Genomic DNA, 27440 nt, shown 5'->3' on the forward strand with positions numbered 1-27440 from the left:
GTCTAGGGGCACTCCTCGTTCTTGCAGCCCCGGCAATGGCCATTGACATCCCAGCCATTGCTACCACCACAATTCCATACTTAGGATCCTGCACTGACAGGATCACCTGGGCACCCTGCGATGGCCAAACAATTGTCGTTGTGCAGACGCCCATTGCAGTGCCCGTCTGCTCCACCACGGTGAACCCAACCAGCACCAGCTCCGCTCCGGCCTGGACACCTACGCCGAGCGGCGCCTGCTTGGTCAATCCTTTGTGCACCCCAGCTGGCCTCGACATTTCTTACTACGCCAACCCCCTTGGCGGCTACAGCAGCGGCAACCCCCCTTCTTCCTACTACCTGACCGAGGGTCTCGAGCCCCTAGACTCCTCCCTGACCAACGTTACCTTCTTCCCACAGAACTACAACGCCCCAGCTGGCTCGCAGGTGGTCTACCCAAATCCCAATTACCCCTCAGGTGCGTACTGGGTTGGATGGACGCGCGACACCAATGGCGGCGTGATCGTCGACGCGAACAACTTCACCGTGGTATACCAAGGCTTCTACCGGGCGCCGACGACGGGCACCTACACCCTGTGCTCGACGGCCGACAACGAGAACGACGTCTTCTTTGGCCATGACAACGCCCTCAGCTGCCTGGACGGCAAAGCTCCCGCCGACGCCACCCCGCTGCTCACGACTACGGGTGGGAACTACATCAACGGCATCGTGTGCAAGACGGTCGACCTGACCGCGGGGCTATACTACCCAGTTCGAAATGTCATGGGGAACTGGCAGGGTCCGTCGGCGTTCAACTTTACGATTCAGGGGCCAGGCGCCGCGGCGGATGATCGAGCGCATGACTTTACGGGGCTGGTGTATCCAGTCAGCTGCGGATCATTCCTTTGATCCTTATGGCGATGTTGAAAGGGCTAGCCGAGTGCCGGGACGGGGGACAGGGGATGAAGGCCCTTTTTCTTTTCTGATCTTGTTTACTTACTTTTGAATGGAACCTACTAGGTACTAAGGGTAACCTGTCGAGCCATCCGGCAGGCAGGTGTTCAACACACCAGAACGAACTCGTTGCTGCGGGTGCAATTTATATTTCGAGTCGCAATCATGTTCTTTGCGCGTTCCATCCCGTAGTCGTGATACATGCTTACATTAGTTTCACATTACAACGACGTCAATGATACTTTGGTAAGGGGCTGGCCTCGACGGGCGGTGTTGTGGTGGATATTTCCCGTCCAATGACTGACTGCAGCTCATACACATAGTACATACAGCTATACCCTTGAGCCGGACTTTGTAGCATCGCGTCTCTTCTCGATGGTTTTGTTTCATCGCTTCTTTGTTCTTCTCACTCCTAAGCTGACCGGTATAGGCTTGATCGTTGGGCAATCAGGACATACACTTGGCGGCCCCCGAACCTAAGGTATGTTTCCAGTCGTCATTAGCTTTAAATAACTCCGAGGCTCTAGTATTCGCTTGCTGAATACGTGCAAGCTCTCTACATAGTATTCTTGACCCCTTTTTGCGCCTCTTTGCGGCCAACTCCGATCATCAGCCAGCTGCTGTTGAGAGCAATCCTTCTGACGTCATTCAGCTGTTATCGGAAACGGGGCAAACTTCCTACCTGTCTGCATTGCACCATGACCCTTTCCTGACTACTGTGCTTCTAAGCCAGAGAAGCGTCACATCATGTCCGAAGCGAAAGTAACTCAGTTTCCCCTGGATGACCTGCCTGCCTGGTGCGCCCGTCATGGTGTCAAACTCCATCCCCTGATCAAAGCAGTCAACGTCGACGGACACGGGAATGGATGGATCGCCCTTGAGAGTAATGGCCCTTTCAGCTCTCAGGACGAGGTATTGCTGCTCAGCATTCCACGAGAGGTCATTTTCTCGACTGCGTACGTCAAGGAATATGCGAATGCAAATGAATCCTTCCGCCAACTGTTTGAAGCTTTACCGGAATTCAGTGTAAGTGAATACAGTTGCGGGAACATGAAGGAAGTTCCTTACGGCATGATGCTAAATGGTGCCGCGGCAGGTCGAGCCCCGCCTCCTTATTATCCTCTTCATGTTGGTGCAGCTAGCGCTTCTCCAGTCATCGTAACGCCCGAGCGAGAGGTCGCAGCCAGACAGAGATGTGGTCGAGCCCTGGAGGGAATACACCCTTCTCCAGTCAGCCGACGTCCTCGTCTCCACGATGTGGTCACCCGCCGAGCTATCCCCACTCAAGGACACGTCCCTCGAGTCAACAGTGGCGGCAAAGCTCGCCCTCCTGCAAAGAGAATTCTCCCTTATCACGTTAAGAACACGATCTCTGCGCTTCTGGCATGAGACCCTCTTCCATAACAACGGGGAACCAGTCTCCCTTCAGCACTGGATCTGGCTCGACGCCCTCTTTCGCTCACGCTCCTTCGACCTGCCCCGCTCGGGCGAGTCAATGGTCCCCTGTCTGGATCTGGCCAACCATAGCAACGAGAACACGGCATACTTCCGGCAGGAAACACAGACTGAATCCGTTACTCTGATGATCCGGAGAGAGATAATCTCGGCTTTGTGTCCCGGGGATGAAATCACGATCAGCTATGGCAGGGACAAGCCGGCAGCCGAGATGCTGTTCAATTACGGCTTTATTCCTCAAGACCCTAATGGCTCTACTACCTCGGTGGAACAGAGTGAGAGTCTGATGATCTCGTTGGACGACACGCCTTCATGGACGCATTGGGCACGAGACGATCCTTTCCTGGCGGCTAAGCTAGAGCTGTTCAATGATGCCCCTATGCTACGTCTGTCGGTCGACCGAGAGGGAGTCGCAAGTTGGTCGTGCTCGTTTGTGTATATCTTGTGCGTCGGGGAGGAAGATGGGTTTGAGTTCAAGAAGGCCCAGGGAGAGGATGGCCGAAGCGGATGGACCTTGTTATGGCACGGGAAAGAGATCTCGCGCATGGCGGGCATGTTGGGGCTGTGGCTGAATGCGCAGGGTGAGCTCTCGGGTGTTGTTCAGGGCCGGCTCGTGTCTGTCTTGTCAGGCGTGGTTGCCGATCAGCTTAAGAAAATGCGGCCGTTAGAGGTGGACGCTGGGGTGGTGAAGGATGGGAATCATGGGATAAGGCCATCTGTTTTGCGGTCCGTGATACAACTCAGGAAGGTGGAGACGCGGATTCTGGAAAGGTGTTTGCAGGCGTTGGAGGAGGAGAGGAATAGGTTGCGGGCTTGAACGTACCGAGAAGGGGTCTGGAGGAGTAGGATGACTAAGGTAAGGTACTGTTGCGTGGAAACGGTCAGGGTATAAAGCAAAATCTTGCCTTTCGCACAACTGCAATTGTTCGACTCAACAAACACGGGCCAGCTCATTGCCCGAAGTTTTGCCGGCCGAGAACCCGTTCGTGTTCCCGGAGTGGGGCCGGCTCCGTAACGACTGCAAACGGCGCCGGCGACGGAGGCCGGAAGGCGTCGCCCATTCTACTTCATTCACACCCCGTTAAGTCCCTTAGCTCACACCCCCGCGCATTCGCGATGGCGGTGCATTTTCGGCGCCAGGATCATCCCGTTCCCGGCTCGGGGACGCGAACCAACTGCGCCTGACCCTCGGGCCTTGGTGGTGGGTGGCCTTGCTGGCCTTAGCTCGCTTATGCTGTTGTGGCCTCCGCCGGTAGGCTGACTTGAGGTTGACAATGTCAAGGGCTCAGTCTAATCACTTCCATGGCAGTGCCTTGCCAGTACCATGGCTCTGTGCCCATGGATGCCAAGTCCACCCCGGACTTACTGTGTAAGTACGGATTACCCGCAGCGCTGTGGGGCCACTCCACGGGCACTTCCTCGCTCCCGCCTCGCTCAGTGCCAAGGGCGGGGCGGGCCTTGGCTTCGCATGGCGGCTCCAGCTCTTGAAGGACCCATTCGAGGAATCGAGTCTTCGCCAGATTCTCGAGAAGATGATTTGACAACCATTACAGAAGAGACGTCATGAACAACGTCGTCAAATTCGCCATGGGCGGTCCAAAGGGCTTGCTACTGATCACTGCAATCACAAAGCGCGGGTTTCTATCGCCTTCGATTAGGAGCGCGACAGCCCAGACTGGCACGATGAGTGTCCGGTGCGTGGTTTCAGGATCAAGAGGCATATTAAGCCCGTCGGAAATCCTCTAGGCGGGGCTGAATATATCCACGGCCGAGTCAGATGGTGCGCAACTACCACGAGACACGGCCCACTCATGGCCCGAACGGTCGGTGGCAGCTCTAATACGGATACTGCCTTTCTTATGGAATCGGAAGCAAAATAGTTTAACCGCCCACTGGCACTGTGATGCCAGCAAGAGCAATGGTGTAAAAATGCCTTCTGCTTGCCGATCAGACCCCTGCGGCCACCTCTCAAACCCCTGCGCCACGTTGGTTGCCTCAGCCCCTGCATGAGTGCCTATAACTATAAGGGAACTCATATGCTGCGGGGTAGCCACACAATCACAGAGTGAAGATTGATTTCACCTTGGGCAAAAATGTCGGCCCCTGACCCCTCGCAGCAGGCATTCGAAGCCGCCAAAAACGCCTTCAAGCAGAGTTTGAAAGACGAGAATTTGTTCAGGGAATTGCTCGCAACCACCAGCGTAGAGCAGGTTTACAAGGCCGCAGAGGATGCTCAGGCAAAGCCGTACGCAGACAGACGCCTCCGACACACAGCCAAGATTCGCAGCTTCATCGACAAATTAGCCGATTATGCATCTGCCGTCGACACATTTGTGCAGGCCAAGCCGGATATATTAGCACTGATTTGGGGACCCATTCGTTTATTGCTACTATGGACGAGCAATATCGCAAAGTTTGCAGACGCTATCAACGAGGCCATGAAGAAGATTGGTGACGCGCTGCCACATGCTCTCAAGTTGGCCACCATCTTTGGCGACAATGACAAGTTGAAGGCGGTTCTGGCATTATTTTACAAGGACATCCTCGACTTCTATGTAATTGCCTTGAAATTTTTTAATTTATCTCGTAAGTGTAGTTATTCGCTCGTCAGCTCCAAATGTCAGGTACATACTCATTACCACTAGGGCCGAGCCTCGTCTTTGAATCGGTATGGCCAAAGCAACGGGACAAGATCGATGTCGTTGTGAGCAACATCCAACGGCATACAACTCTGATGAGAAGCGAGGTGTCAATGCAGCGCATAAGCGAAGAGCATGAATTTCGAGTCAAGTCTTTGGCTCATTTTGATCACGAGACAGAATTCCAAGAGCTGCAAAAGTTCCAGACGCTCAAGACTCGCGTCTCCCCTCGGATCTATGACGATCGACTTGACTGGTTGCTAAATCGCTCGTCCAAAGCTTCGGCCGAGTGGCTTGTCACCGACAATATCTTCCAAAGTTGGCTCGACATCTCCAACCCAGCTGTGCGACTGTTGTGGTTACAAGGGATTCCAGGAGCAGGTAAACTCTCTTTTTCCCCTGACTCAACAAGGCTTGTCAAAACTCATATTGAACTCTAGGCAAGACTTTTCTTTCCGCAGCCGCCATCGACGAGGCCAAGACACGTCACCGAACCCTTTTTGTATTTGTGAGCCACATCCATCAAACCAGCACCACGACCAGATCCATTCTCCAGTCGCTGCTCTTCCAGCTGGCATTTGACGTCAAGGATGCCCAGTCTGTCCTAGTCGAATCAAACGAACGAGAACTGCTCGGCAGCACTAGATACGTCCTAGAGTTGCTCAAAACGCTCCTGGATACTCCTACTGTTGGGCCAACGTATCTTATTCTCGATGGGCTCGACGAGATGGAGGCTGTCGAACGCAGGATATTGTTACAGCAGCTGACTGACTTGGAAAGTTGTCCCGCGGTGAAGATACTCATCAGTAGTCGGCTCGAGGATGACATTGCCAGTATTTTAGACGCCAAAGCCACCAAAATCCGGGTGGATAAGAGGAATTCGGGCAGTATCCAGTCCTATGTCAACCAGAGGACACAGGACTGGATACGGACTGCGGACTTTGGTCAAGAAATACGGAAGCAGGTCGAGCGTCTGCTAGCACCCGTAACTGAAAATGCGAACGGTAAGTAACTGATCCTAACCTCCTGCCGTCCGGGTTCTGTTCATCTCAATCAAGTTCGAGTTTGCTAACGATATGGCATAGGCATGTTTCTCTATGCTCGCATCGTCCTAGATAACGCCGAAACTTGCAACGGCCTTGAGGAAATCGAACGAGAACTTAGAGTACTCCCCGTCGACTTGAATGAGGCGTGAGTCTAGTGGTGGAATCACCTGTCATCGTGGAAACTAAGTAACGTTTTAGGTATCACCGAATACTTACTCGAATCAGTCAATCCTCTCCAATCTTGCGACGAAAAGCGAATATGATCCTCGGCTGGATTGGGTCGTCTCCTATTCCCTTGACACGGCACGAGATGGAGCAAGCCTTGTTGGTCGACTCAAACTCAAACGCAGCTCCCGCCGTTATCACCAATGTAAATTTTGTCCGCATTTGTGGCCCCATCGTAGAAGTTGTGGATGAGAGCCTACAGTTTGTGCATTTCACCGTCAAGGAGTAAGTGATTTGAACCTCTGCCGCGATGACGTCTGAAACACTGACAAAGCTACAGGTACATTTTCAGTCGAGAAGTTAGTGGCTTCATCGACAAGGCCGAAGCCAATTATAGCCTTGCAAAAACCCTGCTAACCTATCTTTGCTCTGGGGCATTCGACAAGGAACTTCCAGACCAAAAGCTTCAAGAGAACATCGTGGCCGGAATATACCGCCTCCATTGGTTTGCCACAAGCCAATGGATCACCGTCGTCAGGCGTTGCGTAGAGATGTCCAAGGACCTATCCGCCTACCCGGACTTGCTCGAGCTCCTCACACACCTGGCTCTGGAGCTGAGGAACCATTCCTTCAATGGCCAAGTGGACCTCAACGACCGTGTTTTCCGGACCATGGAGCCAGAGCGGCCTGAGATTTCCCAGTTTGTCTGCGGAATCTTGCAGTTTCGACAAGACGACAAGCAGTCCGATTGGAATTACACAAACAGTATGTTACGCAAGCTGCAACCCCTCGACTTGAAGGTCATACAAGTCAAAAAGCTAACTGGACCGTCATCTCATAGGTCACACGTGGGTTGACCTGGACCCCTCCGTCATGTCCTTCACGTCAACGCGCATCTACAAGCGTCTCGAGGAGTTGCTATGCGAAGAAAGGAAGCATAGAAAGCCCCCCGACTGCTCCTGCTCGACCCTGCACCGGCACTACGGAACCAGCATCTTCAAATGCTCGTACCCCAGCTGCAGTCTCAACCGCTCCGGCTTCCCCACGCGCAGAGCCCGCAAAGCCCACGTCGACAGCCACGCCCGGCCCTGGAAATGCGACGACCCCTCGTGTTTCTACGCTACCATTGGCTTCTCTTCAAGGCGGGACCAACGCAATCACTGGCAGGAGCTGCACCAAAGCTCCCAGCCGGCTGGGCTGACGAACCTGACACAAGATTGCTTCTCCCGGGACGATCTCACGGTTCTGCTGTTCGAGCTGACCAAAGCCGGCGATGTGGATGGACTGCGGCGCATTTCCCCGTACTTGGAGTGGCTGGGCTGGCATGTGAAGCCTGCGCTCCTGCTCGCAACAAAGATGGGGTCGCTGCCAATGGTGGAGATCCTCAGCCAATTCGCCGGGATATCGGGAGCATTTGATCCGCAGTATTTCTCCGGCGCGCTGGTCAAGAGCGAGAACCCGGCCCTCCTCCGCTGGTGGCTGGACAAGCTTTGCGAATTGTACCCAGGTGCAGACGACCATAGAGTCCCGGCCTACGCCTTGTTGGCCGCTGAGGCGTTTTCGACCAGCTCGCCTGAGATGTACGCCGAGTGGGAGGACTTTCTGCTGGACCCCGTGCGGCAACTAACGTCGGCCAGGGTCCCGCGCTTGGTTTCTCGAAGGATGCTCGACCGCGATCCAGTCACGTTTGACGAGGTCCAGGCGCTGATCCCGCACTTTGGGAAGCTCTCGGTGGTCTTCTCCAAGTCGGTCTTCTGCGCGGTCAAGAAAGATGCCTTGTTCGAGGCCCGCCTCATCCAGACATGGCACCGCTTGATCGATGTCGTTGGGCCTCTAGACCCCCGGTTTCTGGGCTGGTCACTCAACATGCTGGCGCGGTCGTCCAACCACTCCATCACCCTGGCGACGGAGCTGTTGCGGCTGGGGGCGCCCATCGACTTTCCGCGCGGAAGGGCGGGCGTCATTGGGGAGGTGAAGTTTAGTCCTGAGGAGTTAAAGGATCGTTGGAGGTATGATGCCAGAGGTGAGAAGGTTCCTCAGACACATGCGAAGCGGTACAAGGGTATGACGGCGCTGCATTATGCGTCGCGGGTGACGTCGGAGCAGGCGGCGCGGTTCGCACGCTTCCTACTCGAGGAGGGCGCCAATCCCGAGTATGGATGGGCTCACGTAACGCCTGCGGAAGAGAAGGGGGCAGGGTTGATGCAGAAGTGGCTGGGCGAGTCGTGGGATGAGGTGGTGGCGAGGACTAAGGAGGCGAGGCAAGCGAGGAAGAGGGAGGAGGGGGTGGAATTGGACGACGACCTGGATGAGGATGAAGACGAGGAGTTGCCGAAGCCAAAACGGCGTCGGAAAGCGAGAGAGATGCAAAAGGGTGATAGTGACTGAGAAGAAGACGAGGATGAGCAGACCATTCCACTAAGGTAGCCTCCGGGACCAATGCAACAAGGGACAAGACCATATGACTATTTTGATATGCGGAAAACCGCCCACTACATGAGAAATTCAAGGAGTTTCTGTTGATATCAACGGTTAGTGTGAACTTATCAAGGCCTCTCCCTCCAACCATAAACTCACCTCCCAGCGCTCCTTGACAAGACTTTCTTCCGCCTCCTTTCCGTCGCTCTGTGTCTCAGCTGATGAGAGGGATTCGCTAATCATCCTTACTTTCTTGGCCTGGATCCATTGGATGTACTGATACGCGGGTTAGTGTATGTGCTCAGAGAACATTGGAAATAAACTTGCTTCTTCGATGCTCCCATTCACACAATATCTTGTGATATTCACGTCTCTAACCTGACCGATCCGATGCACGCGGTCCACTGCCTGAGCCTCGGCCATGGGGTTCCAGTGGGGTTCGACGATGTGTACCTCGGATGCGACGCTCAGATCGATCCTAAGGTGTTCGAGAGTAGAATTTAGTTTTAATGAAGATGCCAGTGGTTGCGTGTAAAAAAATAGGGGATAATGGACTAAGATAAAAAGACATACCCCTCACCAACTGCCCCGGTAGTGGCTAGCATTACCACGCAGCCCTTGTAGGAATTGAACCGCTCTAGAGCGTTTCGACGATGCTGGAGTGAGGACTGGCCATCGATACGTGCCGAGGAGAGACCAAGGGACAAGAGTTGCGGATCCAAGCCTTGAGATATCAAGTCGAGCATGCCGGTCCATTGGGAGAAGATGACGCTACAGATTGTTAGTGGACGATACATGAGACCAAGGGAAAAAGGAGACAAACCTCTTGACAGGGGCAACATCACCACTGTCTAAATTCGGGCCCCTGAGCGTGGCAAGGACGTTGCGCAGCAGGGCCGAAACCTTGGACGATGGGCTATAAGCCGAGTCAACACCACACGGCATTATCGATACAGACGAAACGTCTTCTGTAGCCGGGCACTTCGGACATGTCAGTGCCGTATCACTTGTAGCCGGTGTTGTGCATGTTTCGCACGCGATGTGCTTCCCGCACAGAAACTCAACCGCCACGTCAACCTCCCGCTTCACCCCGTCCTCGCCATTTTCAACTCTCTGGCCACAGACACAACAGCTCCGGCCCGCCAAGGCCGCTTTCTCGAGCACATCCCAGCTCAAAATGCCCGCGTCACGGTTCCGCCATACCTCGAGCGCAGCTTGCGGGAGCAGCGCCTCGCCGTGATCGCAGATTCGGCGCAGGACCGAGAGCAGAATGATGATGTTTCCCGCGCTCTTGCGCCGTATTTTCCCGGAGATGTTCTTCTTCTTCTTTCCCAACCGTTTTGCAACCACCTCTATAGAACCACCACCCTTGGAGCCCGCCGCCGAGTGCTGCTCATCGCCGGCATCACTAGCAAGCAGATAAAACCGTCGCTTAAAAAATTCATACACCTCCCTCTCCCCTTTCCCCAACTCGACCCCCTCAACCCGCTCCCTCTTCACGGGCAGCCTCAACTTCGACGCCAGGTGCGGATGCGCCTTCGTCCGGCGCAGACAAGTCGCGCGCACGAGCTTGCGTAGCATCAGCAGGCTGTGCTGGCGGTGGGCGAGGACGGGCGCGGAGATCCAGAACCGGAACTGGGCCTGCGTCACGAACGGCGGGACGCCGATGAAGGCGAGTAAGGAGCCAAAGTCGCTGAGCCGGTTTTGGATTGGTGTTCCTGTAAGGCACCACCGGTTGCGCGCGGGGGCTTCGCAGGTGGCGAGGAAGGTTTGGGAGGTGGGGTTGCGGATTTTGTGGGCTGGGGTTTGGGCTGGGTTAGTGTTTACTAAGTTGGATAACAAGTTGAGACGGGTGACAGGGAATAGGGGCGTCTGTTAATGTAAGGGTGGTTGACTCGCCTTCATCTAGTATAATCCTGGCCCAAGTCCGAGTGTATAGCGGGCCAGACGTAGCCCAGTCTGAACGAAGGGTGTCATATGTTGTGAGAACGGCGTCAAAGTTGTGCAGTTCGTTGGCCGCGTCCTTTCGCTTCGAGCCGTGGTAGACGAATGAGCGAAGTCCGTCAGGTCGGATGTGTCTATGCAGGTTAGGCCACGCCAGCCATTTGATGAACAACAAGCCAAGTTGGTAGGTACCTGCCTTTGAATCTGTTGCTGCCATCCATAGATCGCTTCACGCCAATCAAGTCAGTAGTTGCTTCACATGCCACGTCCATGGGCCTTATATTGGTATTGACACGCACTTGACTTTGGTGTCACTATCAGTGTTGCTTTGGACAAGTGGGCCGGTTGAGGTGGGGGAAGGTCGGCCAGGGTGTCTAGATGATGGCAGACAAGCGCTAGGGTAGACAGCGTTTTCCCCAAGCCCATTTCCTAGTCAATGTTAAATGGATCGGTTGTATCAGACGAGACATTCTGACGTACGTCGGCTAAGATGCCTCCTCGCAGCTTTGGCAGGGGCGTGCTTTGAAGCGCCTTTGTAACTATGTGTCGATATCTGCAGTAAGCGGTTGTCAATTGTTGACGCACTAAGCTTGGAACGGCATCATGTGAGTGTAGGTAATAATGCAATGCTTACACGGTTTCTCCATTCTCAACCGATGATTCCCACAGCGACGGGAACCGCGCTTTGCCGTCCAGTATGCCGTGCTCTCTTTCAATCATCATGGCGACAGCCTCGAGTTGGTGACTATAACGCCGTTAAGTTATTTTACGTCTCAAGACTGTGCGCCGTAGGTAGGTAATCATCCACGTACTCTTCGAGTGTCGAAATAATCCTGGTGCTCTGCTTCAACCCCAACATCGAGCTCTCAGTTGGGCCGCTTGCCTCGTCGAATATCCTTAGCATCCGGCTTCTTTCCACTTCCCAGAGCTCTTCCTCTTCTTGATCAACAGAATCATCTCTATTTCTCGGACCTCCGGTGGTCGAAGGGCTTCGAATCCTCGGCATATCTTTTCCCGGGGGAAGAAGATACATGGGGTTGAGATACTTGACCCTTCTGTCATACTCAGACTCCTCTGGGTATTGAAGAAACAAACCACCCTCACCAAGAAGGTTTGCAACGGCGTCCTTTTCCGACAGGAAACCATAGACGATGATTCTGAGTGGGCGCACCCGGACGGAGTCAAATTCAAATCGTGATGTCCCCAGTAGGTTGGATCGCCGCCCGTTTTCCGTACCGATGGACGCAGCTAGCGTCACCGAGTGCTCCTTCATAAGTCGTGCCAGGGGTTCGGAGACCAACATGCCGGCTGGTTCCCCAGTATCTTCGTACAGGAGTTTCAAAATGTTGTTGAGACAGCTGATCTGCACCGGAGCAGATTCTGGGGCAGGTTCCCAGCGCTTGTGCGTACAAGTTGCCTCCATCAGGAGCTAAGGATATGCAGATTAGCGGTATTCCTGAGAGAATGGTCCACGAATAATTCATACCAATCCAAAGCAAACTTCATACGGCAGGCCCGCAGAATTCTCAGCAAAGGTAGCTGGTGCACATTAGTCTCCGGGTGTTGAGAGTGCAATCTTAGACAACAATGGTTATGACATACGAATCGTACTTGGAGCGTTGAGACTCTGTCCATCTCTCCCAACGCAGCTCAAGCTGTAATTCCGCGAGGTTTCGACATGATATGATGCTGTCAAAGTCGGAGACGGACTCGATGACGGAATCTCAATAACCTCAATAGCGTCCTGTTCAAGCGGCCTCGTCGTTCTCTTAGTCAATCTCGGTCTCTTCACCGGCGAGATTTTATCACTGGGAGTGCACCGTTTTCCCATGTTGAATATGTCATTACAAAACCAATGTTGACGTTTAGATCAAACAACTCGGATGGCCAAAGTCAAAAATAATAGCAAGGTGGCCGTCCCTTTTGCTCCCTCGCAGGGTCGCAGCCGCCTGTTGGCTGCCTCTGCAGCGCCACAATCTGGGAAGCCTTGGAAGTTGAAACCAACCCTGCCACACTGTGTTAGGGGGCATACCAGCATAAATCTCCCGGGTCCCAACATTTTTCGAAGACACGAAACGACCCGGGGCTTCAGAGCTGCCTTGCCATATGCACTTAGGTGATATCCGCGGTCCGTTGGATCCCAGCCATCCGTCTTAGCGCTCCGACTTTGCCCTTCTAGAGTCGAGACACCTGACAACAGCGTTCCAAAGCGGGGTGAGCGGATCTTACAGACCATCATTTGAAAGCAGCTTCTCTACGAGGCATCATAATAATACCTACGCGGTGATTGTAAGCCCTTTCCGCGCGACTGCTTGGGCTTCGAGTACGGACCATGGCGATGTGGATTGAGGGGAGAACCGGATACTGTGGCGCTGTGGGAAATGGCCTGCTACCAGGCGTGCAGCACAAAGCCCTCGCGGCAGCCGTCCAGCCAATCGTAATGCGACTCAAAGGATGCGATGATGAGAAGACATGCCAGGGCGCAAGGCGGCAGTCAGCAAGGGCGGCAGGACGGCGCTTCAGGAGCTGAAAAGGTTCCCAGTTTACACTAGCGCGAGACTCCTCTTTTTATTCTAGACTAACCTCATTAGGTAGCTCTCATCGCGCAGTTGCACCGCTGCACATCACGGAGATGTGCTCCCTTCAGCATGGCTCGCAGCTAGGTATGCATGACCCCCGTGCTCTCACTCTTGACTGGCGTGCTAATAAGCCGCCTATCCCTAGAACCGCCCGCCTCCCATATCCCGCGCTTCTACAGATTCGGCGGCTTGGCTGCACGGGTTGACAGCATCGTCATCCGGATATGGTATACAGTCCACGATTTATCACCGATCTACTTCCAAGCGCTGCCTTACCATGAACCTGGGACTAACAACTTCGTCATACTTAGGAGCCTGAGGTCTAGATAGGTACGTTTGCCTCGATCAGTAGTCAAGGGAGTCATGAATCGTCATCGGCGCGACTGGGAGTTGGCAGTCATTGCTCGCCACGGGTACGACCAACCGTCAGCGGCATGGCGGGCAGTGGCAGGCACGCGGCTTTCCGTATAAAAGCCACCTTACTCTCGCCCATTCTCTTCTTCTCACCCATTCTCTTTCTCTCCATCACAACACAGCGTTTGCAAACTGTCGAGCGGCACAGAATTTCCCAGCAATTGCCTCGCAGTGGAGAGGCGGGGAGGAGACATGGGAGCCTTACGAGAAGGTGGCCAAGATGGAGTGGCGTAGTAGTTGGACGCGATTCCGACCCCCTACCGACCCGCTTGACTCGGGAGCGGGCATCCCAGCAAGCTGCGGTCTCCATGCAAGTGATCGTGAACCTTGAGAGCAACGCGTGTGCTCGTTGGCAGGACTGCTCCTAGCCCGCGTAGCTCTGTTGTGTGGTCGAGGCTTTCCGTCCAAGACGAGCATCAGGGTCGGCTAGGTCAGACGGTATGGGCCATGGTCGTATCCACTTCGACGTTGGCCAGCTCGCTCAGGTTGCGAGCGCCGGAGCCGGTACTTGCAGCGCGAGCACGCCAGGTCGCTGAGTCCACGTCGCTCTGTTCTCGCTCCTTGTGCAGTAACCCGACTGTCGGTTTACCACGGGAAAGCTCATCCTGGGCCGACGAGCAGGTCGCCCGCGGTGCAGTCGTCGAATTTGGGCTGGTCGAGGACGGTGGCCCCGCAGGGTCCGCATCCTTCGACACACGCATGAACACGAAAGCGGCCATTAGCCAAGACGTGTAGAGGAGGGTCACAAACGCGTTTGGTTGGCTAAGAGCAGGGTTTGCAACGCGTTTGGTGAAACTTGTGGTCACAACAAGGCGATATTAGATTCACACCACAGCAAAGGTCGGAAAACTGAGCTGAAAGACGGAGTGGTGAAAACTGAGCGCAAACATGTTACCTACCGTTTCAGTCACTCAGAAAACGTCTCTGTACGTGACCTAGACTCCTGCTGAGTCAGCAACTCGACCTAAACTGAAAGTGAAATACTAGTTCCGGATTCACGTTCTCGGCCTCCCCACAATAGCGACATCTTCTCGTCTTCATTGTTGTTCAAAGGGGGCGGTTTCTTGTCCTTAGAGCGACCTGTTCTGGACCCTTTTGAGCAGATAAGGAAGATTTATATGTAAAATGTCGGCAACGGGTGAGGTATCTAGAACTGTAGGAACCGATGCCCCTTTAATCTGCTTGGCGACGTCCTTTAGCTTAGGTCTAGAAAGAGAAAGGTAGGTGCCTACTCAACTATTGCAGCACTTGATGTAATAAAACCTTAGCTAGAGAGTGTAGGAATAGCATCTTCAAGCTAACGGCAGAGAAGGTAGGAGCTCAATATATAGAGATATTCTAGACTTATACTCACCTCGTTGTCTAAGACGGATCTGTATAGAGCTGGACAAGAGTCGGATAGCGGAAGCTTTTCGAGGGCGTCTATTTTAGGGATGCTTGCCCCTAATAAGGCTTCGCAACCGTGGGGCCGATTAATCAGCGAAATCAATGGAGGAGACTAGAAAACCTACCGAATGAACACCTCAAACTATGCCTGTTTTACTGAAGCGTATTTGTAATTCTAATTGTTTGTTTGACTCTAAATAATATATTTGTCTCAATATCTGAGCTCGAAGAAAAAAAACGCTGCTTGAGAGTAGTGCTACTAGGCCCCTATGATGGTCCAGGCTAGGTGCTGATCATACTATATAAACCACCAGCGCTGTACCATCCAAGGCCTCTCCTCTAGGTCTTTCCCTCTGGCAGAAAGTCGCTCATATTGGTCTCCCAAGATGAAACGCTCGGCCCGCTCGTTTAGTGCGTCTTCCTTCGACTTCGTCCACTCCTGACCAGCTTGAAAACCCAGAACCTTATACCTCGCATATGCCCACTTGGTCCATTTCCAAGGCCATGCAAAGTCAGCATAAAACCGTGCGAAACCGTCCTCGCCCGCAAGATAGGCCAACGATTTCAGGATACGGTTGTATCCGGCAAGCACTTGCTCTCCCTGTGCTCGAGAGAGCTCGTCGCGACGGTCGGGTCCGAGGGGTACATACGATAACGAACCCGCCATGGTCAACCGTAGTGTGAGACTAGAAGCTCTTAATTTGTGCTTGACCCAGTCGACGGTTGCAATCCAGTCCTGTAGAGCGGGATGCCCGTCGTTGGGCCAACACATATGGTTGTATGGCGGGAAGATCAGTTCGAGAAACCGGAGGTAGCCTAAGCAGTCGGCGGGGACCACCTCCCTCAAGAATTGGCTCGCTGCAAAACGCTCGGCCGCGTAGGCACGGGGCTGTACTTCGCGCCACTTGCCCGACTCTATCGACTCCCAGTCTAGGCGGTTGTTGTCCTCGAGCCCCTGAACAGGCTCATAAACCTTGCCAACAATATAGGGGTTGAATGCTCCACTATCGCTGACAACGAACCGATTACGAGAAAAGAAGACGAACTTGGCGTCTTCCGAAAGAGTATGGCAGACGAGGAACAAGGGCGCAGGCGGGGCCCAGCATCTGCAGGCAGATGAGAAGGCGGCGTGTCGAAGGCGGCAGAAACAACCGATGGAGCCACGCCATACTTCGGGGTCATTGTCCTCGATGAATATACGTTCCTGGTGATAGCATCCCTGAAACTGGCATCCATGGTGCCAGTGAAGGTCAGAGGGGCATGGGAAGTTGCCTGGTGGGTAGCAGCCTTCGGCGGGGTATCGATATCCGCGATCTCGACTACTCCATATGACTTCCCTCCAAGGGGTGATAAGGTCGGTGTACTCGAGGATGTGAAGACGTAGCTCACGGGGAAGGCTAAGGATACGAGGGCCCGACGGACTTGATAGGGGTTCCGGCGTACGGCAGGCTTGCAGCGCCGCGTTCCTTGCGATCCGGGTGAGTTCCGCATCCGGACTTTTGCAAAGTCGAACGTGACAGTCCCTTAGCTCCGGAAGCGAAGAGAGTGGCGCGACAACTTTAGTCACGGTATCCATGATGTCGGCCTCTTGTGGATCAAGGTCGCATACTAAGGCGAGCTGAAGGCCACCAGGCTTGATCCTCGAAGATAGGTAATCTGCTGTCCGCAGCCATTCGTCTAGCATCGGCCCGGCCGTAGAGCAGGAGCTCCGAAGTGGCTTATCGTGATGGGCTGTATGATATCTCTGGCAGCGGTCCGGTTCATGTAGACCATTGAACCTTAGGTCGTCGCAGCACTCGCCGCCCGCCTCGTCGTACTCGTCTTCGCTGCGGTGATGACAAGAAGCTTGGTTCAGCACGATCTTGAGACTGAGCAATGACGCAAGCGACGAGGCGGTGAGGTTTCGCACTGGCTGAAGCGACGGTTCGACGTTGTGCCCGGGTCCGCGCACGTGTCGGTAGTGGATGACGAATCGGTTGGACGAGTACAGCAAGGCGGACGCTTCGCCGTAGATGAGGCGGCAGGAGAGCAATAGGCCACGAAAGCCAGCCTGCTTCATAGGCCGGTAGACTGGACCGTCCAGGTCAAACAGCATCGGTAAACCATCCCAACGTGCTACGCCAAGGTGCAGGTAAATGCGGCGTCGAATAGAACGGGGGAGGCGCAGAAGGAAACAGGAACTTGAAGAATGAGACGCGCCATGCAACGGCGGCGCCATTTGGGCACCTGTGTCCGACGCAGTCAAAACCGGATCGAGCAGGAAGGTCATATTGAGAACGGCGTGGATGGAATCTTGGCGATGTCGGATGTGGGATGTGGGATGTAGCAGCGTCGCTGAAACGCGAGAAGTTGTGGCCACGAGCAAGCTAGAAGGAAACGGTTGCAGCACCGCAGACTGCAGCAGTTGGTTGGTTCGCGTGGTTGGCTCGGGCGGGGTTAGGGTTATCACGCAAAATGTTGAATGTTAGACCCCCAGCGCATCTGTCTGTCAAATTGCCAGGTGTTTGACACGCCACACTCCTCACTCCCAATTCCTATCCTAGTATGATCTCACTCCACTCGTCGTCTGACAGCGCAAATGCAGCCTTGAAAACCTTGCCCAGGGCAACGCGGCGGTAGAAGCCCTCAACAGGAGAGTGCTCAACGAGAAGCACAAAGAAACAAGTCCCACTCGGACTCGCCGCGTTCCTTGGGGATGTAGTAGGTCCAGTCAGGGAACTCGTCCTTTGTGAAAGCCATGGCATCGGAGATGGCGACGAACCCAAACTCGGTGCGATCGTCCATCGGCTCACTCACTCCAATCGCTGTGTCGTTCACTAGTGCAGTACCGTCACCGTTCTCGGTGGCGTGGACCGCTGGCTGCTTCTCCCAGAGCCACTCGGCATCAACGACGATGGAACCGCACTTGTCGCCGCGTTGGTCCGTGATGTGGCACCGGCACAGGCCGACTTCCACTACTGCGCCACCATCGCCGCCGACGTGACAGCCCGCAGTGGCCGTGACGGGCACGATCTGGAACGACGCCTTCCAAGTGAAAAACTGTAGAAAAGGCAGGTCCGGGAATTCGCTGCGTCCGGTTGTGCGGGTTTCTGTGGCTAGACGAACATTGTAGGGATATTCGGGCTAGGTGAGGGTAAAGTCCACCTTTGGCCTGCCTCGGCTTGCCGACAGACCAGAACTTTCGTGGCGGCGACCGAAGGAATCGTGGATTTTGCCAACTCCCAAGTTCTCTTCTTCTTGCTCTGCTTCGCTTTCTGCGCTTCTTTTCGCTCCTCTTGGAGTCCGGACTGTGTTGTTTAATGCTCGTGCAGCCTGTGAAGGATATTTCCGGGGTGGCTGGAAGATCTCTACTATAGATCTTCCAGGCTGGCGTGGGGGCATTGCCGGCCGGGGTTGATAAGAAGTCCCCGGGGGTTGTGGTATACGTTGACCATAATAGGGTCCAACTGGTGTTGGTGTCGGCACGGGATGCGACATGTCCACTGATTCAGATGTTTCTGAATCAGAACTGCCGTCGACATCCTCCATGTTGTCCGAAATATGGACAGAGGACATCTGATAGCCCTTCCAGATCTGATTGCGGCTCTCGTCTTCTTTGGCCCATGACTTATCCCACACGCGCCGCAGTGTTCCGTAACCGTCTCGTATGTGCCAGTCGATCCAGGTGTGGTCTAGGAGCCAGGAGCGAACGTCAGTCAGACACCCGTCCACCATCTCCGCGTCATATTCAACCCCGACGCTTTCCCATCCACGCCATGACCAGCTCGGGAATTTCATATCTTTGTACTTGGGCTCATCCAGATTTCTCGGACGGCTGAGCCATGAAGCTCGACTGGCCGGCTGCCATAGCAGGGCAAAGTCAAAATGTGACGACGGAAGACCAAAGACAAAGGGTGACTTCATTGTGTACTCGCAGTTCATCAAGAATGGTAATGGGAAACAGAGAGTGATTTCAGTGACTACTCTACGTAGGTACAGTACACGGGCACGTAATAATGCTGTAAGCGAGTGTTCGGGACCCAATGCCTGCCTCGAAGGTCACAAGACGAGGTCCGAGAGCTCAACGTTCACTCGCTTCCCAGAGGTCCGTGCCCGCCTACGCTCCTGATGCCACAATTTTGATGAGGATGCCATCCGGGGTATATCCCGCCGGGTAGGTTGAGGCTTTGTATGCTGGGGCCGAGGCGTTCACCTGAACGCCGAACGAGCCGCGTCTGGTGCCGCAGCCGATGAGAGACGTAGCTTGCTGGTCAGCCGTGGCACTGGCGCCGCCGTCGATAGTGTTGGCGATGTCGGCAAAGAGCACGCTGCTGTTGACCGTGTTGTCGATGTACTTGGCGAGGGCCAGCGCGGTGCCGTGGGCGTAGACGGACCACTCGCCGCAGTCCGGAGCATGGACCGTTGCCATGTTGAAGAGCTGTCCGGTCCTGGTCTGAGCACCGTAGCTGCGCAGATAGGACGCGATATAGGCGACATCCTCGGCGGTCACGTTTTGGGGCTCGCCGTTTGGGGGCTTGTAGCAGAGCAGGCTTGTGCGCTCGTTGGCGTAGCAGATCTAAGCCGCGCGGGCTGACACGGGGCTAGTTGCCGGGGCGGCATTGCTAGGGCCTAGAAGGGCGAGTGGAGAAAGCAAGAGAAGAGTATGGGAGAACATCTTGGTAAGAGGGAATGAGTAAGATATCCCAGATCTATGGTGTCGCCGTCTCGTCGTCCTCAGGCTCACTTTGCCATGACATCCCGGACCGGCCTACATGGTTGATAACACGCGGAACTACTACCATGTAGCTCCCGATAGAGGTAAGCAGTGGGAGTGGTTGAGAGCAGCAGATGTAAGCTGCCAGCGGAAACGACGCCAGAACCTGACCAATTCGCGAGTTGTCAATAACAGGGAAGGTAAACGGTTCGGTCTGGCCATACTACGGCAGCCTGGAGAGGTATATGGTAAACCTGGCTGCCAACACAGTCATTCGCGGCGGCTATTCCAATCAGAGCGGCACCAGGACGATGCAGTTCAACGGTGCTGCGGCAGAGAGCGGGAGTCCTGGCTCGGGCTATTGGCTACCGAGTCTGGCAACTCTGGGGACGGTGCGTAGGAGCAACATATGGACCGGGTGTTGGGGGTGCAAAAAGTGTTAACAAGAAGTCCCAGCAACCCCTGGCCGGAGATGGCTACCAGTTCTTCCGCGATGTTACGGACTTTGGGGCCGACAACACGGGCAAAACGGACGCCAGTGAGGCCATCAACGCGGCTGTCAGCAGCTGGAGCAAGTCGTCGGCGAAGGGCGGCGACACTCGCTGCGGCAAAACCTGCGGCAACACGTTCACGCAGGGCGCCATCGTCTACTTCCCGGCCGGCACCTACAAGATCTGCAAGCCCGTGGTCCAGCTGTACTACACTCAGTTCATTGGGGACGCGAGTAAGCCCCCGACGATCAAGGGATGCCGCACCTTCGAGGGGATCGCGCTGTTCGACACGGACCCGTACATCCCCGGCGGCGCGGGCGCGCAGTGGTACATCAACCAGAATCAGTTCTTCCGGCAGATTCGCAACTTCATCTTCGACATGCCGCGCTCGACGGCCGAGAATGACCAGCAGCTTGTGCCGACGGGAATCCACTGGCAGGTGGCGCAGGCAACGTCGCTGCAGAACCTTGTCTTGAACATGCCCAAGAGCAGCGGCAGCTCTTCGGCAAACGCCACTACGGCTGTGGGGATTTTCACCGTATGTTTCGTCCCTACTACGTGCTATCCCATTGCACTTTCATCAACGCTGATACATAAGGTACTACTCTGTCTATTACTGCCTTCAGGAAAACGGCAGCGGGGGTTTCGTGTCCGACCTCACGTTCAACGGCGGCAGCATCGGGTGGCGGGTGGGATCACAGCAGTTCACGGCGCGCAACCTCAAATTCAACGACTATCTTACGGCCATTCAGATGATCTGGGACTGGGGCTTCACCTGGCAAGGCATCGAGATCCACGGTGGTGCCGCCGGCTTCAACATTTCCGGGGCCGGCGGCGCTACGGGCCAAGGCACCGGAAGCGTTTCCTTGGTCGACTGCTCGGTGAATGATGTGCCCGTCGGCATCTTGACAAGCAACAATGCAGCCAAGGCACCGAACATAGTCTTGGACAACACCGTCTTCTCCAACGTGGACAGGATCATCCAGGCCGACGGCGGGGACACGATCCTGTCTGAGAACTCACACCTGTGGGCAACCGGCAAGCGCTACAACGGCTCTGTCGGCTCATCCAGGGCAGGGAATGTCGAGGCACCGGCCAAAGCAAAGTCCCTTCTTGACAAGAATAGCAAGCTCTTTGTGCCCTCGCGGCCACAGTACGAGACGTTGAGCGCCGACTCCTTCCTGGCGGCCACCACGGATGGCGGCTGCCAGAACAACGGGACGGGCGACCAGACAATCTGCCTCAACTCGTTCCTGCAGAAGGCCGTGGCCGCAAACAAGATCGCCTTCTTTCCGGCGGGCATCTACACGGTGGGGCGCACCGTGATGATCCCGACGGGCTCGCGGGTGCAGGGTTCGAGCTGGTCCCAGATCCAGGGGGCGCGCTATTACTCTGGCGATATGCAGAATCCGAAGGTCATGGTGCGGGACGGCAACAGGGGCGACGTCGGCACCATGGAAATCGTGGAGATGCTGTTCTCGGTCCGAGGCGGCACCGCCGGCGCCGTGCTTATGGAATGGAACACGGCCGCGGTCGACCAGGGAGCAGCGGCCATGTGGGATTCCCACTTCCGTGTTGGCGGCGGCAAGGGCACGGATCTCGACTTGGTCCGCTGCCCCAAGTTCAGCGCCAACGACGACTGCATCGCCGCCTCGCTGATGTTTCACCTCACGGCCCATGCATCCGGATACTTCGAGAACGTGTGGGCGTGGGTGGCAGACCACGACAACGACGTCTCCATATACAACCAGCCCGACTCGTCATCCACGCAGATCAGCATCTTTGGTGCCCGCGGAATGCTGATCGAGTGGCAAGGCCCGTCGTGGCTCTACGGCGGGGGCTCGGAGCACTCGGTCCTGTACAACTACCTCCTTAGCGACGCCAAGAGCGTCTACATGGGCCACATGCAGACGGTGTCCCCGTACTTCCAGCCCAACCCGGGCGCACCCGTTCCCTTCGAAGCAGCGTCCGAGTTCGCCAATGACCCCGACTTCAGCCAGTGCAACCTTACGGCCAGCACCGTGGACGAGCGGTGTCGCTACGCCTGGGGTCTTCGGGTCGTCGACTCGACCGATGTCACGATCCACAGCGCCGGTCTGTACAGCTTCTTCAACGAGTACTACCAGGACTGCATCGAGACGAACAACTGCCAAGAGCGCATCCTGGAAGTCACGGGGTAGATGGGGGTGGTCATCTACAACCTGTTTACCGTGGCGACGGTGATGATGGCGGCCGGCATCGACGGCTCCGGGATTCTGCAGAGCGACGCCAACCAGCGGGGCTTCACGACCGAAGTGGGCGTGTGGGTGCCGCTTCCCGGCAAGAACCACGACAATGTGGTGTATGTCGGCCCTGACATCTTCACCAAGCCCACCATGAGTTGCTCGGCCCCCTGCGTGCTGGTGATTCCCACGAGCCACCTCCGCTCACCCACCATAATTTCCCCGAGCAGCTACACTACCTCATTCGAGAGTACGGCACGGTCACGACGACTTCGTTGCATGGCGCTCCGACCGCTGTCTTTGTCACATCCACCACAACGGTGATCATCTCGATCCCCCCGATCACCGTCAGCGGCATGCCCTACTCCAATGTCAACGTCACGTCTGGCGGGGAAGCAGAGATCACCGTCTACCCCAGCATCAGCGTTCCCCCAGTCACCGTCGGGATTCCCGACGGCAGAGGAAGCACGACGTCCCGAACAGTCCCCCTGCCGCCGTGGCCCTTGGTGAATCAGGGGCCCAGCGGCACCAACTTGATCACCGATCCGGGCAGGGAGTCCCCCAGCAAGAATAACACCAACACTGGCTCCTTGACAAGCCGCACCACATACCACACGGGCATCACGTCCACCGTTGTGGCTCCTTTTGGACTGACGGTCACGACCGTGACATTCCCCCGTTCGATCGTCCCGACCACCATTTCGTGCCCTGCCACGACAGAAATCGCCTTCGCCACACCGGCCATCACGGTCCGCACAACGTGCACCGATTCGGGCTCCCTTGCCCTCACCTTTAGCTGCCCGGCCAGCAAGATTGGCATGCTCCTTGCGGCCACGGTGGCCGTGGTAAATGCGGACTGCACCTTGGTCACGGCCTGGAGCACAGGCCAATACGCGTCCTCGACGACGGAGCCGCTGCCGGTGTGGGTCACGTGGCCGCGCTACGGCAGCATCGTGCCCGTCACAACGCCGGTGAGCAGCCCGCAGCCGACGGACAACGGCGTGGTCGTGCCCTGCAGCCTGTGGTTCTCCTTCCTCTGCATCTCGTGGGGCGAGATTCACGGCGACGGCTGGGTGCTGGCCCTGCCTCCGGGCACCTACGGCCCGGGCCCGCTGCCGCCGGACTACATCCGATGGCCTCCCGGGTTCGGGCTTCAAGGCACGGTGCCGCCCTGGCCCCGCATCACCATCGGAGACGACCACTGGCTCACGACCGACGACAAGCAGCCCGAGTGCGAGACCCAGACGGCACAGCTGTGCACCACCACGACCTTCTTCTCGGCCACGACGACGAGCCACGGCGTGACGACAACCACGCTGACGTCTACGTCGGAGCACTGCGAGACCATCACCGGCTGCTCCGTCCGGGACTCGCAGTCGTCTGCCACGTCGACCAACGTCGAGGTGGGCACGCAAGTCATCGCGCCCGTAGGGACGTGGTACAGCGAGGCATGGCCGGCGCCCGACATGGGTGCCGCGTACGGCAGCTCCGTGTTTGCCGTGTTGAGCGCCGACATCGCCGCCGACAGCGCCCGTGCTGGCGGTCCCGCCATCAGCTTCATGTCCGGGCCGACCGCGTCCCCGACCTGCGTGAGCGGCACCGGCTGCGGCGGCCGCCTCTGCTCCGGCTACTGGTGCACGCCCCATCCGTCCGGTGACCCCCGCCACCGGGCTACCGCGACCCCAAAGACCCCAACTCGGTCGGCTACTCGGCGCCCAGGACGACCATTAAGTCCTCCTCCTCCTCCACCACCACCATCACCAGGTCGAAAACCTGCACTATCACGGACGTATGCGACGAGTGCTCGCCGCCTTGCTGCCACCAGGGCACATGCCATACTAGTACCAGCTCGTCAAGCACCACGACGACGACGACGAAGACGGCTGATGGGTGTGCCAACTACGACTGCTGCTTGTGCGGGACCCCCTTCGATGATCCCTGCTGTTACTCGAAGCATTGCCAAATGAGGGTGTTGGTCGTCGGCGGCGTGACGACAACCGTGTACGGAACGATGCCTGTGACGGTTACGGCGGAGGGGGTCACAACAGTAGTTTCGGATATGGCTACGGGCCTGGTGACGGTTGATGTTACGGGTACGGGGGGCTGACGACGATGAGGGAATGGGATGGTAGGACCGTGTGGAGGGGTACTAGTAGTATTGTCCTACTAGACATACTATGATAGTAGTAGATGTTCAATGAGTGATCCGTCTAGCGATTTCAAGCGCAGCCTGCATACAATGGCTCCTCCCCGGTTATAAACTCTCACACCATGTCCGTGTTTGTGTTCAGCCTGTTAAGCACTTCACCTCCGCCGTGGCCTCGGTGCTGCTCTTCAAGTCTTCTTGGCCCAAGTTCTCTCCACGTCGAGTCTTATCTCCTCTTTCCCCCATGCCAGAAGATCAAGGTGTTACTCCGAGGGTGACCAGGTGGTTGGCGTAGAAAGGGGTGTTATAGGCAAGGTAGGCACGAATTAGGTTGTCATGGGGGCAGCTGGCGTTCCGGTCGGGGAGAATACCGATCCAGCTTTCTCAGCCTCGGCATCCCTCTTCTTCCCCCACCAGGCCGGGTTGTCAAGATTCTCGACATCAGAGTCTCTCTTCTTTCCCCACCAGGCTGGGTTGTCAAGGTTCTCGACATCCGAGTCTCTCTTCTTGCCCCACCAGGCCGGGTTGTCCAGATTCTCGACCGTAGAGTCCCGCTTCACGGCTCCATCAGACCCTGCCGGCAGGGCCGCGGCATTCACAACACCGAGAACGGCAACTCCGGCCGAGACAATGCTCGTGAGTTTCATGTTGGCGATGTCGGACGATGTAAGCACTGTGCGGTCCTTGTTAGCCCGCGCATTTAATCCGTAGGAGCTCGAGTCCAGTACGTACAAGACGGAAGACGGCTGTAGACCAAGGTGAGGAGAATCCTGGGTGCTTTAGTCCTCTTTGATAGATCTCAAGTCCTTGTCTGCTCGAAATGGGGGAAAGGGAAAGTCTGTTTCTTTATAGGCACTGCCGCTGCGCCACTTCAACGGTGAATCAGCACACCCAGCGTAGCTTAACCCCTTCATTTGCCACTCTCACTACATATCCGAAGGTCATTTCAACTTCAGACCGAGCGGCCCAATTGTTCGCCAAGGATCGCCAAGGATCACGAGAAGGAATGGACGGCGTGTTACTGATGCATCACGCAGCGCACATAAACTGGTTTGTTGAGGCCTGCTATATTCGGAAGGTGATACAGAGAATACCGGCCTGATCACAACCGTGTGGACGTTTTTGCAAGGTTATTGGTCCCCGGCTGCTCGATGCATTGTGTCGAGTCCGAGTTCTCGGATACCCGGCGGGCTCGCCGGGACATTCTATCGCCCCTTGAATCGACCGGCCCAGCTCTGTGATCTGGTTCTTCTATTATCCCCTTTCCCCAAGCGGTTGCCTTCGACTGAGTTGCCCAACGGACCTCTAATCCTGACGAGTTCCAAGCTTGAAGCCAGGGAATAGCAACTGAAAGAATGTCTCGGGACGTGAGGGACTCTTCCGACAAGGAGCACCTCCTTTCGGGGCCTCCATGGCGCGGCGATCCTGACGAGTCCGTACATCGCCGGGAGCAGGAACCACCAACAGCCTTGCGTTGTTCCCTGGCGCTCAATTTCGTCTTCGCCGGCCTTATCCTGCTATTATTTGTTATCGTCCCCGGGGGCAAGCACGATTCAAGCCGGCTTCCGGGAGAGATCTATTGTATGTCTTGTCTTCGCACCTTATCCCGGCAGGCGAGTTGCTTACTGCCGTGACATGTTCCGCAGCGCCTGCAAATGAGGCCGTTGCGTACAAAACCGTCGTCTTCCGCAGTGGCCTCCACGGAGACATCACAGAATACCAAGGCCCTGATCCCGAGGTCAATGGCAGGTGGGAAGAACTGTATAATGGTAAGTTTGACGTGACCCTGCTTCCCTTTTGGAACTCGTTTCTTCATATTTCCTTCCCTGGACCAGCCTACTAAATACAAGACCAGGTTTCGGCGTCTCCCTTATAAGCCAGGCGTCAGCTCGCAAGCTCCCTAACGCCACCACTCCCTTACCACAAGACCGGTCTCTCTACGTTGTGCAGCTGGATGTGTTCCACCAGCTTCACTGCCTCAACCGTCTGAGGAAGCTTCTGTACCCAGATGTGTATCCTACGGACGTTTCCTCGGGCTCGCCCGAAGCCACAGACACGCTGTATCACCTTGAGCACTGCGTTGAGTCGCTCCGGCAGTCGCTGCAGTGCGGGTCTGACACGAGCACGATCTTCTGGGAGTGGAGTCCCGCCAATGCCAAGATGATGGGCAATACAGCGACCACACACACGTGCAGGGACTTTGATAGGATACGGGACTGGGCGGTTCGTCATAAGCTTGACGGGGACTTTGACATGCTTGTGGAGGTAAAAGGGGCACCGATTCGTCAGGCTGGGTGATAGTACTAGTATGAACCATTGCCCGCAGGGTTCTGTAGCAGTGTAACCTAATACAACAGTGATCATTTCTGTTCCTACCCCTGAAAATGTTTACCGCTTCTCTAACGTGATTTATAAGCGAGTCGTGGGTATAAGCGGGCCGTGGCTTTCCAAACGCGACATATTACATTTCCACTTAACATCAATTTTCTCTATAACCCGATATGCCCTCCCCCTCAAAAGAAGCCAGGGTAGTCTTAGCCCTCGAAGCTCTTCGGAGCGACAAACAGCTACGGCTTGAAGCTGTAGCTAGGCTCTATAATGTACCGGCTTTAACCCTCAGGGACCGACGCGCTGGCAAGCCTGTACGACGCGACTGTACGGCCAATTCGAAGAAGCTTACGGAATCCGAGGAGCAGGCTGTTGTTCAATATATTATTGACCTAGTTGGACGTGTATTTCTACCTAGACTCGCTAGTGTGGAAGATATGGCCAACCAACTGCTACGTGTACGCGATGCGTCCCCTGTCGGCAAGCTCTGGGCCTATAACTTCGTCAGGCGTAAGCCAGAGCTTAAGATGCGTTGGGTACGTCGGTACGACTACTAGAGGGCCAAGTGCGAGGACCCAAAGG

At 55.8% G+C, this 27440-nt stretch overlaps 10 protein-coding genes across 10 annotated transcripts; 6 read left to right on the forward strand and 4 right to left on the reverse strand.

The window, feature by feature from the left end:
- Window positions 1-35: 35 nt before the first annotated feature.
- Window positions 36-887, forward strand: B0T15DRAFT_396908 (Floculation protein FLO1; the record flags this gene model as incomplete). Its single annotated transcript, XM_062864866.1, has 1 exon — window positions 36-887. The coding sequence occupies one exon, from the start codon at window positions 36-38 to the stop codon at window positions 885-887; it is 852 nt and encodes a 283-aa protein (XP_062720764.1).
- Window positions 888-1679: 792 nt separating this feature from the next.
- On the forward strand, window positions 1680-3233 carry B0T15DRAFT_433510 (uncharacterized protein; the record flags this gene model as incomplete). Its single annotated transcript, XM_062865777.1, is given in 3 exon segments — window positions 1680-1958; window positions 2035-2090; window positions 2109-3233. 3 exon segments carry the CDS (start codon window positions 1680-1682, stop codon window positions 3202-3204), a joined length of 1431 nt encoding a protein of 476 aa, XP_062720765.1. The 3' UTR covers window positions 3205-3233.
- Window positions 3234-4448: 1215 nt separating this feature from the next.
- Window positions 4449-8704, forward strand: B0T15DRAFT_502192 (uncharacterized protein). The gene is made up of 7 exons (XM_062867420.1): window positions 4449-4973; window positions 5033-5407; window positions 5467-6030; window positions 6112-6217; window positions 6271-6522; window positions 6578-7002; window positions 7079-8704. Exons 1-7 carry the CDS (start codon window positions 4481-4483, stop codon window positions 8623-8625), a joined length of 3762 nt encoding a protein of 1253 aa, XP_062720766.1. The 5' UTR covers window positions 4449-4480; the 3' UTR covers window positions 8626-8704.
- On the reverse strand, window positions 8695-12621 carry B0T15DRAFT_186529 (SNF2 family N-terminal domain-containing protein). Its single transcript, XM_062862382.1, has 13 exons — window positions 12202-12621; window positions 12086-12138; window positions 11412-12028; window positions 11234-11344; window positions 11080-11152; window positions 10899-11028; window positions 10796-10826; window positions 10555-10733; window positions 9479-10454; window positions 9229-9426; window positions 8983-9133; window positions 8815-8931; window positions 8695-8753 (listed from the first exon to the last, which is right to left on the reverse strand). Exons 1-13 carry the CDS (start codon window positions 12428-12430, stop codon window positions 8730-8732), a joined length of 2889 nt encoding a protein of 962 aa, XP_062720767.1. The 5' UTR covers window positions 12431-12621; the 3' UTR covers window positions 8695-8729.
- An 809-nt stretch (window positions 12622-13430) lies between these two features.
- B0T15DRAFT_186609 (uncharacterized protein) lies at window positions 13431-14017 on the forward strand. Its single transcript, XM_062862383.1, has one exon. It carries the CDS (start codon window positions 13613-13615, stop codon window positions 13958-13960), a length of 348 nt encoding a protein of 115 aa, XP_062720768.1. The 5' UTR covers window positions 13431-13612; the 3' UTR covers window positions 13961-14017.
- Window positions 14018-15159: 1142 nt separating this feature from the next.
- B0T15DRAFT_531041 (uncharacterized protein) lies at window positions 15160-17332 on the reverse strand. The gene has a single exon (XM_062869216.1). It carries the CDS (start codon window positions 17245-17247, stop codon window positions 15277-15279), a length of 1971 nt encoding a protein of 656 aa, XP_062720769.1. The 5' UTR covers window positions 17248-17332; the 3' UTR covers window positions 15160-15276.
- Window positions 17333-19074: 1742 nt separating this feature from the next.
- B0T15DRAFT_398125 (uncharacterized protein) lies at window positions 19075-19446 on the reverse strand (the record flags this gene model as incomplete). Its single annotated transcript, XM_062864938.1, has 1 exon — window positions 19075-19446. A coding segment is annotated over one exon (372 nt), but the record flags the coding sequence as incomplete, so codon positions are not given.
- Window positions 19447-19916: 470 nt separating this feature from the next.
- On the forward strand, window positions 19917-24271 carry B0T15DRAFT_554725 (pectin lyase fold/virulence factor; the record flags this gene model as incomplete). Its single annotated transcript, XM_062870360.1, has 7 exons — window positions 19917-20063; window positions 20128-20700; window positions 20789-22330; window positions 22424-22564; window positions 22615-24037; window positions 24073-24173; window positions 24233-24271. 7 exons carry the CDS (start codon window positions 19917-19919, stop codon window positions 24269-24271), a joined length of 3966 nt encoding a protein of 1321 aa, XP_062720771.1.
- Window positions 24272-24570: 299 nt separating this feature from the next.
- B0T15DRAFT_502195 (uncharacterized protein) lies at window positions 24571-25177 on the reverse strand (the record flags this gene model as incomplete). The annotated part of the gene is made up of 1 exon (XM_062867421.1): window positions 24571-25177. The coding sequence occupies one exon, from the start codon at window positions 25175-25177 to the stop codon at window positions 24857-24859; it is 321 nt and encodes a 106-aa protein (XP_062720772.1). The 3' UTR covers window positions 24571-24856.
- Window positions 25178-26175: 998 nt separating this feature from the next.
- B0T15DRAFT_396525 (uncharacterized protein) lies at window positions 26176-26828 on the forward strand (the record flags this gene model as incomplete). Its single annotated transcript, XM_062864842.1, has 2 exons — window positions 26176-26299; window positions 26386-26828. Coding segments are annotated over 2 exons (567 nt in total), but the record flags the coding sequence as incomplete, so codon positions are not given.
- Between the last annotated feature and the right edge of the window lie 612 nt (window positions 26829-27440).

This window comes from Chaetomium strumarium, assembly GCF_033439665.1.
Source record: "Chaetomium strumarium strain CBS 333.67 chromosome Unknown B0T15scaffold_4, whole genome shotgun sequence".
Lineage (NCBI taxonomy): Eukaryota > Fungi > Ascomycota > Sordariomycetes > Sordariales > Chaetomiaceae > Chaetomium > Chaetomium strumarium.